Source organism: Aphis gossypii, chromosome 2 (genome assembly GCF_020184175.1).
Source record: "Aphis gossypii isolate Hap1 chromosome 2, ASM2018417v2, whole genome shotgun sequence".
NCBI lineage: Eukaryota > Metazoa > Arthropoda > Insecta > Hemiptera > Aphididae > Aphis > Aphis gossypii.
The window spans coordinates 13,087,604-13,100,771 of NC_065531.1; the positions used below are offsets into that span (position 1 = coordinate 13,087,604).

General features: G+C 29.7%; 3 protein-coding genes across 3 annotated transcripts in view; 2 read left to right on the forward strand and 1 right to left on the reverse strand.

Moving 5' to 3' along the window:
• LOC114129194 (uncharacterized) overlaps positions 1 to 4,663 on the forward strand; it is a 40,173-nt gene extending 35,510 nt beyond the window's left edge. Inside the window, exon 8 of the mRNA XM_050201980.1 lies at positions 2,667 to 4,663. Coding sequence (XP_050057937.1) covers positions 2,667 to 3,559 — 893 coding nt within the window. The 3' untranslated portion in view covers positions 3,560 to 4,663. The remainder of the gene's footprint in view (positions 1 to 2,666) is intronic.
• Positions 4,664 to 5,525: 862 nt separating this feature from the next.
• Positions 5,526 to 7,664, reverse strand: LOC114129193 (U1 small nuclear ribonucleoprotein C). Its single transcript, XM_027993849.2, has 2 exons — positions 7,041 to 7,664; positions 5,526 to 5,737 (listed from the first exon to the last, which is right to left on the reverse strand). Exon 1 carries the CDS (start codon positions 7,487 to 7,489, stop codon positions 7,046 to 7,048), a length of 444 nt encoding a protein of 147 aa, XP_027849650.2. The 5' UTR covers positions 7,490 to 7,664; the 3' UTR covers positions 5,526 to 5,737; positions 7,041 to 7,045.
• Positions 7,665 to 7,903: 239 nt separating this feature from the next.
• On the forward strand, positions 7,904 to 10,699 carry LOC114129192 (stomatin-like protein 2, mitochondrial). Its single transcript, XM_027993846.2, has 9 exons — positions 7,904 to 8,253; positions 8,417 to 8,527; positions 9,022 to 9,169; positions 9,235 to 9,355; positions 9,515 to 9,642; positions 9,711 to 9,866; positions 9,932 to 10,047; positions 10,249 to 10,377; positions 10,451 to 10,699. The coding sequence occupies exons 1-9, from the start codon at positions 8,206 to 8,208 to the stop codon at positions 10,520 to 10,522; spliced, it is 1,029 nt and encodes a 342-aa protein (XP_027849647.2). The 5' UTR covers positions 7,904 to 8,205; the 3' UTR covers positions 10,523 to 10,699.
• The last annotated feature ends 2,469 nt before the right edge of the window (positions 10,700 to 13,168 follow it).

Below are 13,168 nucleotides of genomic sequence, written 5' to 3' on the forward strand. Positions count from 1 at the left end.
GATACGCTGATACGCTTAATTATTTCAAATTCGTTTTGCTAAGGACAATTTATTTAAATGTTATATAGGTAGGTACATTAATGAGGCATTTTTCGTTAATCGATATAACCTCAAATTGCATTGCTAATTTTTGACATAATATTTTATTAGGTACACGAGTATTTTTATATCGCCAACAGTGAACAATCAAATATAAAATATTGTTTTTGTATTTATGTGAGTGTTATTAGATTAAGTATGCATAATATGTAGAAATTATTATTTAATACTTTTTTATATTATTTAATACGCTATATTATGATACCTCGAGTGCAAATAGTGCAATAATGATTGTGAGTAGACTGTATAGAATAATTGTTGTAAATATATTATTTTAGATTTGCATGCACTTTTTGTACTAATTAAACGGATTTTATTTATGTTATTTGAGTAACGATTTTTATTTATTTGTCTATTGTTAAACATTGTTGAGATGACTTGATTTTATACTTTATAATGTGAGTCTTTCACAGCTACGGTGTATTGTACATTTTATTAATCCATATTCACACAAATCAGTAATCACACAGGTATATATGTATTATTCACACATTTATTTAAGCTTAAATACTCATCACAAATCGCTTGGGTTTACATGTAAACTAGTCAATTTTTGTTTTGTTGATTACCAAAATTTTTACACTGGTAGCTTAATGGTATTTGAAGATTATTAACAAACTAGATTAACGAAATAAGGTAAGACAGTCACGTTCCATTTATTGTCCAGTAGTATAATTTTATGTATAGTATAACTAAACACACACCATATTATGTAGGTAATGTGATGTCTAGAAAGTTTTAAATTCGTTCAATATATACGGGAAATACAAAAAATGATAACAATTTAATTGCATTTTATTCGTGACAACGTATTATAAAGAGTATTTAACCTGAGGGTAGTTTAATTTAACTAAAAATTGATTAAATACTAATAATAATGAAGAATGTAAAATTACTGAAAAGGATTCGTGTCGTTTTAAATCATTGTTTATAGTCACATTTTAGTATTATAATGTTCACTAATAAATTTGAGGATTTACAAACTTTCTAGATGCCTTACCTATATTAAAATCCTGGGATATTGATGGCTAATAAATCCGAGAAAATCCACAACATTTAAATAACTTTATTAACGTCAATTACTTTAAAAAGAAAATCAAACTAGTCTTGTGAAAAAATATTACTAGGTACCCACCAATGATGTTTTTCACATCATCTTATTAATATCGACTAGGTAGTTCAGTATTTTGTTTGTATAGTACGTATAGTTGTGCACAAACTCCTATACTTTCTAATTTAGCCTTCCTGCACTGTTCAATGCGAGTGCAACTAACCGGTACACTCGTGCCTGTGTTTCCCGTTGAATGCCCGCGTAGGTGTATAAAGTATTATAAATTATAAAATGTCCTAAAGCCCGCACCAAAAACTGAACGAATCACCCGCACAGAACGTCATATTATTATAGTCAATAATAAAATATTAAGTATACACTCTTATACCAAGTATGGTAAACCGTGAAAAAGTGGTTTTTTCCTAATCGACCGGCGTATAAAATTGTATTTATTACATTTTCTAGATGAATGATGAATCATCAATGAGTGATTAAGACATAAACCAAAATCGAAATAAAAGATACAATAATAATACTCGATATAAAAACAGTCATGGTTTTTTATGCTACGAAAATATCATTAGAGTATGATTATGATAAATAACATAGACATTTTCAACAATAATATTAATAACTAAACCAAATAAACTAAAATACTTCAAAGTAATACCGTTCAATAACCTTATTACCGACTCTAGAAAACTCTTTAAAAATTTACTCCACTAAAAAAATTATCCCAACAACTATCCATCCACAAAAAAAAACTTGCATCAAACTAATAGTCAAAATAGAGCATCCCATGACATAAAATACCAACTAAAATATATTCTAATTTGTATGATAATTGGAATCAAAATGAATGAAAGTGTAAATGGGTCCAAATAAATGTACATAATATGTCTTGGAATAATAACTGAAGCCCTATACGACCAACCAATAATGTGAATATTAGCAAGCTGACAACTAAAAAGAATTATCATTTAAAACTTACAGCTACTTTTGTTCTATCTGTCGTAGTCTTTCCTCTTAGATTTATTTATTACCTGATTCTTGTATAGATCGCAAATAAAATTTTCTTTGATAATAAAATACATGCAAATCCCTTAAATGAGATGAGATATGAAAATAATGTTTAGACGGTTATCGAATCCTTGTGGATTTTGACGTAAATTATCGATAATAAATGATTCTATATATTATACGATATGTTAATATTACAATACATCTAACAAACCAGATACGAGTCTACTGCTACGTGTCTCCGTCTAATTATACACCTCACCACACCCACCCGGGAGTGAAAATCGGCCATCGATGTCCCAGCCATCGCACACTCTATATATTATACACAATACACTGTGCTTTCCTATATACTGCACGTTTCTACACCCATATGGGTTAGGTATAAACGATATATATGTAATTATACACATATAGGTATTGCATTCCTATACGTGCTTCGACACCTCTTTCATATAACGTGTGTAACATCCGATTTTCCGTGTGCACGTTTTAGATACGAGCCGTGGTACGCCACCCACCTCGATGTCGGCGGTCTGCAACGGCGACAACAGTGGTCGCGACCGCAGTGCCGGTCACGAACGGAACGTATCGGCGTCCACGCCGGTGAAGAACGATCGGAGCGCCGGCCGGATCGACATGAGCAGCAACAACATATCGCCGATACGAGACTGCCGGGCGAGTCCGGCCGGAAGACCGCAGCTGCAGACTCAGCAACACCGGACGCCGGCGCTGCAGTCACCGCCCGGCGACGGACACCGGACGTCCGCGGTGCAGCAGCCGTACGTACGTCCGGCGTCCGGTCGGTCGGCCATGGACCTGTACGCGGCCATTCACGAGTCCAAAAAACGGCTGCTCGGCCAACAACCGGCGGCGGTGCCCGTCGCAGCCCCCGTACAAACGACACCTGTACAACAGCAGCAGCATCATCGAACACAACCGCAGATCGCGGCCACGACGGCGGCGGCTGCGGTACGACGATCGCCGGAACGTCAGTCGGACCGGTACAGGCCGCGCGGCGACGACCGATCCGCCGCGAGGTACGACTTCAAACGGCTCCTGTTGCAGACCAACATGGCGGGCGGCAGGCGAACGCAGCAATCCGCGGTGGTCCGGCTTCAGCAACCGCCGCCGCCGACCAGGGCGGTCCACACTCCGGTGCCGCAGTTGCATTCGACGGCTTCCGGCCACTTCAGGCGAACGCCTTCCGGTTCGTCGTTCCGCAAGTCCAACGTGCTGGCTTCGACCATACAGGAAGACTGTCGCGAAGACGACGACGGACCGTCGGTCGTTCCCAAGTCCGCGGCGCTCGTCAGCCGCACGCTCAAAGGCCTGCAGGCCGCCGTTGCCGCCGCGCCCACGTGTTCCGCTCTGGAAACGTCCCTTTGACCGGTCTTTGCAAGCCGCGTAGTTGCTCTACACGTCATCAGCTGCACTCTGATCGCTCACGCTGCGGTTAACCTTTTGTGCGGACTGATACGGAAATTATTCGCCTTTGAGATATTATATGTATGCGGTAATTGGCCAAGACCGACATTTTTAATTCACTTTACGATTGCCGACTGTACTCGCGTCAATACGTATAAGTCGTACATATTATAAACACATAAATTAAATAGAACTTATAATATAATATGTTATTCAATCTTCCTATGATGTATAAAGAATCGTCGTTTCAAATGTTATTTAATTTAGACACTGTATATTATAATAGTATAAGTACACACATATTATGTTTAAGTACCTAGTTTATAATATTGCGTATATACATGTAAGCGTCTTCTAGTCTTTACAAATCTACGAACTCGAGAGGGACACAAAACAGTGGCGATTTGATAAATTTAATTTTTTATTATTAATGTTGGTAATATTATTTATTTATTTAGTTTTTTTTATACATAAGAAAAAATATTTTCGTACTTACAAACGTCGCAGAGTGAAAGTCCGTTATATCATTTATATCAACCCTAATTCATTATTTTACAAAGTAATAAAATTAATTTAAAATTAATTGAAGTCAAACCTATTTTCTACTGTCTTCGCAAAATAGCGAATAATTAATACAATGACGTGTCATTATTTACTTCCTAAATATTAACTATTATAATCGACTCAGATATTTAGGAAATTCATCCATTAAAAAAACTTTAATTTTAAATATAAATTATGTACTTAAAACTTTTTTTTCATTTTATATACCTGCCGACCTAATGTAAATATTCGTGATCAAATGTACGAGGTTGCCCTCGAGGTTATTTTTATATAATACATATTATTACATTAAAATTTATGGTACACAATACACCTAAGAAATGTGGATTCATTGTACCCAAGTACCTATGCATTTAATGTTTTTATATTTTAATTTATTCAGAAAATAATACAAATAAAATAAAACGAAAATATTTTAATTACTTACTGCAGACTTTAGAAGATTCAAAATGTTACTATTTGTTATTTGTTTGCAAATATATGATAATTTTAAAGAATTGATTTTGAATTTTTTTATTACCCTGCATAACAAATACGTACACAGTTATAATATTTCAATATGAAATACATCTTGAATATTTTAAATCTGAAATATCAAATTCGTTGCTGACATCATAATAATTGCCTAGTTGGAGGGAGACAGACGACAGTCAATACCACTACTAGGTATTAACAAACTGAGGAACAATTTCAGGTACATTAATTTTAGTATGTATGATTGTGTGAGGTCTTACACTTATGCAAGCTATGTAAGGTTAGTTTAGATTAAGTATATAGTATATCAATTATAAGCCATAACATTTTCTTATATTATTGCAAGACTGTGCAGATCTTGTAAAAACCTTATACTTAGGCACAGCCCACCTCCAGCATATAAATTTTGGCACCAGTACCTACTATAAGAAAATTTAGAACTCTTATTTGTATACCTTTTTTTATTTATTTTTAACATAAAAAGATAAGGTAAAATAGTTTTAGAGAATAAAATATGGTACAGTAAAAAAAGTTTTAAGATTTACTAACAACTGAGTACCTACTGAAATATACTAATACCTATATAATTACCAAGTTTAAATTAGCCATAGTTGGCAACTTAATTGCACTATAATAAAGACTATATTATACCAACAAAATACTATAATGTCTGCAAATAGCAAAAATAAAATGATGAGGAGAAATAATAATGAAGCATTGTATACATTTTTTTTTTTAATAATAAAATATTAAAAATGAATGTAGGTACAAGTATTTCAAATTACACACAATTTAAAATTAATTCAAAATATCATAAAATTTTTTAATATAATTAGGTACCTATTAAAATACAATATTTTACTCAAATAGCCATGTAAATAGGCAACAATTAAACCAAAACCATCCAAGTTGAAGATGTATATTTATAATCCATAATCTATACTAATATTATATAAATTAAATATTATTAGTACATATCTTAGTTACCAATTAATTAATATTGAATACTATTAATATTTCATTATGTAGGTAGTGTTGAGAATACACATTATATAATATTTAATGACTGTCTTGTTAATGCGAACCAACAAGTTTGTGTACCTGAAATAAAATAAATGTTTCATTGTCATTAATTTATATTATTGATAAACACCTATCAATTAATCAACTATACACAATTATTGCTACCAACAAAGACATATTAAACAGACTAGAGCTAGAGACCTAAATTAATCTATGATGTGGCACTTGAACTAAGTTAAGTTTTAAGTTCAATTTTATTAATATTGACTTGTGATTTATGAATGGTTAATTCATCATATAAAAAAAAAATGAATGACATTTAGTAATATTATAATTAATACTCTATTCTGTACTTAAGTCAAATATTTGTATTATGTTCATTATTATTATCATTCATTTTTCAAAAAAACGAAATTAAATGAATAAGACTTTACCTTAATTATTTATTGCACCTAAAGCTTCATCTAGGCCAATTAAAATTATTAAAAACTTGATTAGGTGATTTGTAACACAATACCCCCTATATAATGAAGAAAAAATCTGTTCTGTTAATGTCTATAAGTTCACATGCCAAAATATCGATCTATAATACTCTTTGACTGCATGAATTGATCGATGATAACTTAACCAACGTATATCCAGACGTATATCATTAGTTACTAGTATTTTAATTTGTAACTTTTTAAACATCATGAAATATTTGTTCACGTTAACAGATTTATGAAATAATTTATTGATATAATTACTGCTTAGAGAAGTTATTGCTAATAAATAATGATAATAAATTAACTTAAAAATGAATATAATATGGTATTTTTCTTTGTCCTATTTCTAATAATCTTTTGTAATCTATTTTTTCATACTCCAGTTTTATTTCCAAAAATATTTGCAGTTTCATCAAAACCAAGACTAATTCATTTTGAATATTAAAAGTTCTCTTTAATTGAGTTTTTAATAAATTGTTTCTATAATGATTCTGTACATCTGTGCTAGACAATTCTACGATGCAGAAAAATAATTATCTATATAATTAAATAAATTACGATTATTTTCAGTAAACATTAATTAATTATTGGTATAAGAAAAGGTAACATCCTAAAAGGTATTAAATTTATTTTACGTTATTTTTTATTATAATATAATATTTAAAATTATAACGTATTTATGATAATTGACAAGGAAAAACTAAACACATTGAAAAAATTGATTTACGGGATTGAAAATGATTGCTAAATAAAACAACAAATAACACGAAACGTTTGAATTATTTATACTAATGTGTATAACAATATATTTTATTAATGACATAAAAATAAGAACAGTTTGGATTATAATTGAAGAGATTGAGTATCGGTTATGTCGAGAATGAACAAACGCTTACTTATTCTATTGTTGAGCTTGGACATTAGGAGGTGGATTGGTCATCATTGGCGGTCTCATATTTGGTGGCATCGGGGGCATCATTGGCGGCGGCGCTCCCATCGGCATCTGTCCCATGGGTGGTCGCATCATCGGCGGCATGGACATCATTGGCGGTGCGCCCATGGGCATCTGTCCGGGCGGCATGATCGAACCGGGTGGCATGGGCATTTGTGGAGCGGCTTGGCCCATGTTCGGTGGCGGTATGCACACTCCCTTCATACCGATCTTACCAGCTTTGTACGCAGCTGTCGTGGCGTCGATCAGGTTCTGTGCCTGTTCCTCCATCCATTTTTGATAATAGAACTTGACGTTATCCTTGTGCTTGCGGCCCTGGCAGTGGGTCTTCCTCACAGACGGCGAATCGTGCGTCAGGTACGTGTCGCAATAATCACAATAGTATTTCGGCATGGCTGTGCGATAGGTACGCCACGAACAGCAATGTCAATAGGTCGTTTTCGTTAATCGTTTTTTTATAATTTTATTACAATAAAAATAAAAAAGTAAGAACGAAAAGAATAATTGTATTACAATTTACAATAGGTATTACATATTATTTTTGTTTACCGCATTTATCCGCAGACCGAGTACGCCGATGATAACTATCGTTTGACGTCTTATCACGTTTTCCACTGTGGCCAACTGACAAAACACCGTGAACCATTATCACTAGCATACCGCGAAATCTTTTTTAACTGGGCATTATACGGATCACTACCAGCTTTTGACGTCTATAATACTACTACTAGAGAGCCTAGATAATAATATAATTATTATTTAGGCTCTCTAGTTTTAGGATATTAAATTAAATATTTTTATGTTTATTTTAAGATCCCCTTAGGCCCTTAATCCGTACAACTGTTTAACTGTTACATTATATTACTGTATTATTATTTTTTGATTTGATACTTTTTCTAACACTGACAGAACCGATAACATTACACTGATAATTCGGCGTTTTAAGTTTTTAATTTATTTTTATCAACAATAATAATATTATACTCAACAGATAACTTTGAAAAACTTCAATACTAATTCGGTTTCATTTTACACGTTATTCATAATTAATTATTTCGATCGACAGTCAACGATCATTATTTTATATTGACTATAATCTTTTCGTAACCATGTTCGTTCGCAAACTCAATCCGATACGATTCACCACCATTGCAAAGGTAAAATTTGGCAGTACAATATGATGTATTTTATCATTTCTACTTTTAAACAGTATTATACTTTATTATGCAAACGTGAAATATTTAGCTTTTGTAAATATTGGATAATAATATGACTTATGACTACCTGCTTTATGATGATTTTTTTTTTTTTTATTTACAGCAACAAAGAATTTTATCGAGAGAACCGTCTGTTGTTTCATCAATTGCATTGGCGAGGTTTAAAAGTAGTACACCATTTAATACTGGAATCTTATTTGTTCCACAGCAAGAGGCTAGACAACATATTTTTTATTAATTTTTTAAATATCTATAAACATACAATTAATTTTTTTGTTGTTGTAAGGTTATCATAATTTGATCAAAGAAAACAGGAGAAATAAAAATAATATTGCATTCATGAGGAATCAAGATTAATTATGTACTATTACTTTGTCTGAATTCCACTGTTTTATTTTTATTTTAAATCCATCTTTTGTATGAATTATCTGACATTAATACACTGATAATTTTAACATATAAATAATTAGTTAAAAATCCCAAACAATTAACCATGTTTGAACATTACATTTTTCTCTTAAATCAATACATTTAGACTTCCTAAGAACATTTTTAAAAATCCGAAACAAAAAATTTGTTATCTGTAACAAACAGCAACCTTAATTTGTATTGACTAAATTTATTTTATGAATATATTTATTTTGATACTGAAGCAGCTTTTTACATTTTAATCTACAATATTTAATATAATATGATACTTTGTTATAGGCATGGATTGTTGAACGTATGGGTAAATTTCGACGAATTTTAGAACCCGGCTTAAACTTTTTGATACCTTTCTTAGATCGTGTTGGTTATGTACAAAGTTTAAAAGAATTAGCCATTGATATTCCTAAACAAAGTGCAGTAACTTTAGGTCAGAATGAAGTTTAATTTTATAATTTTAATTTAAATATATTTATTTTAAAATTTGTATTTTAGATAATGTAACACTCAATATTGATGGTGTATTATATTTAAAAGTCAGTGATCCTTACTTAGCAAGTTATGGAGTTGAAGATCCAGAGTTTGCAATTACTCAATTGGCTCAAACCACAATGAGGTAACAAAAATGATAAATCTTAATTCAATCAGTTAAAAAAAAATTAATGAAAACACTTAATTATTTGACCATATTTAAGTGTATCATAACACAAGTCGTTTATTGTTATTTTTGAAGTTTATATTAATATTTATTAAAGATGATATTTCCATGTGATAGATCAGAATTAGGAAAAATATCTTTGGATAAAGTTTTTCGAGAACGAGAAAATTTAAATTATGCAATTGTTGAAAGCCTTAATAAAGCAAGTGCATCATGGGGACTAATATGTTTCCGTTATGAAATTCGTAAGATTTTTATGAATTCAGTTATCTTTATTTTTATAATTTATAATTACTAGTTTAATTTAATTTAGGTGATATAAAACTTCCTAATAGAGTACAAGAAGCTATGCAAATGCAAGTGGAAGCTGAAAGAAAAAAACGTGCAGCTATTCTAGATTCTGAAGGTATTCGTGAAGCTGACATAAATGTAGCTGAAGGAAAAAGGCAATCAACAATTCTAGCTTCAGGTAACTTATTAAAATGTGTATAATCTTATTTTATATTCTGTATTTTTATAAAACATTAATTTTAGAGGCTGAACAACAAGAGCAAATTAACAAAGCACAAGGAGAAGCCAATGCTTTATTAGCAGTTGCTGAAGCCAAAGCTAAAGGAATACGATTGATAGCTGATGCTCTTAAACAAACAGTTAAGTATAAAATATGATTTTAATTTTTAAACACTAGTTTATATGACTAATAGTATTTTTATTTAATGCTAATTTGTAAAAATAATACTAAATTGTATTATGTTTATATTTAAATACATATTTTTTAATAATCACTAGACATTAAAATGTTATTATCTGTAGATTCTATAAATTTTATTAAAATCAAAATTTGATTTTAGGATGGCTATAATGCTGCATCTCTTAAAGTAGCTGAATCATACGTAGAGGCTTTTGGAAAATTAGCTAAATCTACTAATACAGTTATTATCCCTAGCAATACTTCAGATGTCTCATCAATGGTTACACAGGTAAATAATGTTTGAATTACTGGATTGTCAAATATATTTTAACTAAAACCAATTATTGTTTAATTTAATATAGGCCATGTCCATTTACAAATCGCTAACAAATAAATCTAAGCAGTCAAGAAGATCAAGCGAGGAAGACAAATAACCCATTGTCAATGAACTGAATGCGTGTTAAATTAAAATATAATTTCATTGCATTATATAAAAATTTAAAAAGGTTAAAATGATGGTTACTAAAACTCATTAATATTTAAGTGCTAAAAAATTATTAAACCTTATGAATTTTATCATATTATAAACAAATGTGTTTTTTGTAAAAATATTTCTAAATCTTATTTCATTAATTTAAAATTTTAAAAAGGTTACAAAAACTACAATTTACTAGTATCTATGGATATAAATAAATTAATAAACGGAAATTCCTCCTGTTTGTAAATCACACTTTTTGGATTATAATATTATCCTACAACTTTAAAATTAAATCAACTGAAAATGCTAAATTTATTAATATGTGGACCTCTACATATCTATAAGTAAGACCATAGATTATGCTGCTTGTTTTCTCTCCGACCCATACGTAACAGACAAAACGCATTTATGGATAATGATTTTTTTTTTTTTATGTTTTTGAGTATTCTAAGAGTTAAATCACCCATTACAAAAACGATAAAGAATAAAATTTTTGAAGGAATGTTTTATCGATTTGTCTTATTAATTGTCGAAACAATTTAAACATTATTTAAATTTACAACATTTTTTTTTTTTTTGAAAGTCGAATACAAAATCAAACAATAAAATATTAAACCGACATATCATACCCTCAAAAATATTATACTCTATAATTCTTGTTACTCCATAAGATTATCCAAAAATCCAAAAAAAAAAAAAAATTTTAGGTGAAAGAGTTTAAACTATATTGCGCGTGGGTCTAAGAGAGAAAACAACTAGCTACCCAACGGCATTATCCATTTGAGCGCAACGCGAAATGCCACCAGTGAGCAATCTATACTATGTATAATCAATGGTAAGACTTATTACTATTATAAACAATTAAATTATTAATGTATTAGAGTCAAACATGAGTCCTTCTCATCTACTTTATTAGCAAACTACAATATTGATTAAATGTTTTTAATTATTTTTATATAAACATTGAAAACTGTTAATAGTGCTTGGGCAATTGTGCAAAGCAGTTGATTATTTATTACGTGGTGTTTCTTTTCATTTTCCAATTGTTTTCACCATGACAGAAACAATGTTGTAAGATGTCGTCAAAACCTAAAATTTTAAAGCATTTGTTTAAATACTTTTTTATCATAGATGTGTTAGCCACTAATAGGCAATAAATTAATACCTACACTGGCAAATAGTTGTAAGTTTATAATTTTTTTCATTGAAGCTTTCATCATGATTTCATTAGCTTTATTCATCTGCATAGTCAATAATAATAACTTCTTAAACTTTAAATCCATATTTGTCCAATTACAAGAATATATACCAAGGTTGACAGATTGTATCTGTGTAATGTAAGCTTATTATTATTTTATTCAAGTTTAATAAATTTAGAACTATTTATAATATAGATAATTACTAATTACATTTAAGTGAATATTATCAAATAAATGGCAATACAGAAATAATTGTAGAGATAAATAAACAATTCCAATGCCAATTTTAAATAAGTTTACGAATGCTTGGGTAAATGATTCTGTTGATAATAAAACCTATTGAAAAAGCAAACAATTTATTAAAATGCTTTGCTATGCAGCAGTTAGTACCTACTTAGTAGCAGGTACAGTGACCCAATGCAGTCAATGTACACATTTTACAATTATACCTTATAAGATACCTAACTAATAAATACTTAAGTAAAATTTTGACTAATATAAATATTGAACTATACAATAACTACAGTCTACAAGTTAATTGATAATTCTAATAAATTGTTGCCATTTACTAATTAGGTATATTGTACAATATTACCATACAAAATGAAGTCGACAACATCATTATTAAGCCTGCATTGATAGAAACGTGCATTAAAACAATAGGTTTCATCATGGAAAAATATAATTTTACTTTTCTGTAAAAATAAATTAAATAAATCTCAATACATGTAGGTAGTTTTTTTTTTTATTATTGTTGGTGTCAATGTTGTCACGATTTTAACATAATAAATACCATGGCTAAATATTTAAATATTATTAATATTATTGGCTAATATTTAGCCATGCTTATAATGATCATAATGTTATAGTATTGGTCATTGGATAATAAGTTAACATGGTCTAAAAAATAACAATTTTGTTAAAGTTTTTTGCATGTATTATAAAACAGAAAGTAATGAAATATATAAAATCATTTCGATCAAATATTAATGATATTGTTACATGATTTTTTGAATAATCTAATCAATACTATATTACACATTAAAATAAAATATATTATAAATATACTTTTTTTCTCAAATACATTTTAATCTTTATTATATATCTATAAATAAGAGTTCATAGTAAAGTAAAGTGAATCTAATTGTTTTTGAGGATCAAAAATAATAAATTACCAGCAATTTTCTAAATAATTAGGAAAAGCAAAAATATTTATATATAGGTACGCATTTTTTGCGGGATAATGATGGTATAATTTACAAAATATTTTTACTCGTTTTGAGCTACTTATTGCTTTAGTTATTGTTTTATGCATTTCAGTATAAAAATGTTAGCTTGTTCAAAAAGTTTAAAAATGTAATAATTTCAATGCTCCTCATAGGTTGTTATTATAACTATTTGAA

What these genes read in the sequence shown, in the direction of transcription:
- LOC114129193 (XM_027993849.2), bottom strand. Translation starts at nt 7,489, where the DNA reads ATGCCGAAATACTATTGTGATTATTGCGACACGTACCTGACGCACGAT.
- LOC114129192 (XM_027993846.2), top strand. Translation starts at nt 8,206, where the DNA reads ATGTTCGTTCGCAAACTCAATCCGATACGATTCACCACCATTGCAAAG. An exon ending in GATTCACCACCATTGCAAAG is followed by an intron (nt 8,254 to 8,416) that starts GTAAAATTTGGC and finishes TTTTATTTACAG; the next exon opens with CAACAAAGAATTTTATCGAG. An exon ending in TATTTGTTCCACAGCAAGAG is followed by an intron (nt 8,528 to 9,021) that starts GCTAGACAACAT and finishes ACTTTGTTATAG; the next exon opens with GCATGGATTGTTGAACGTAT.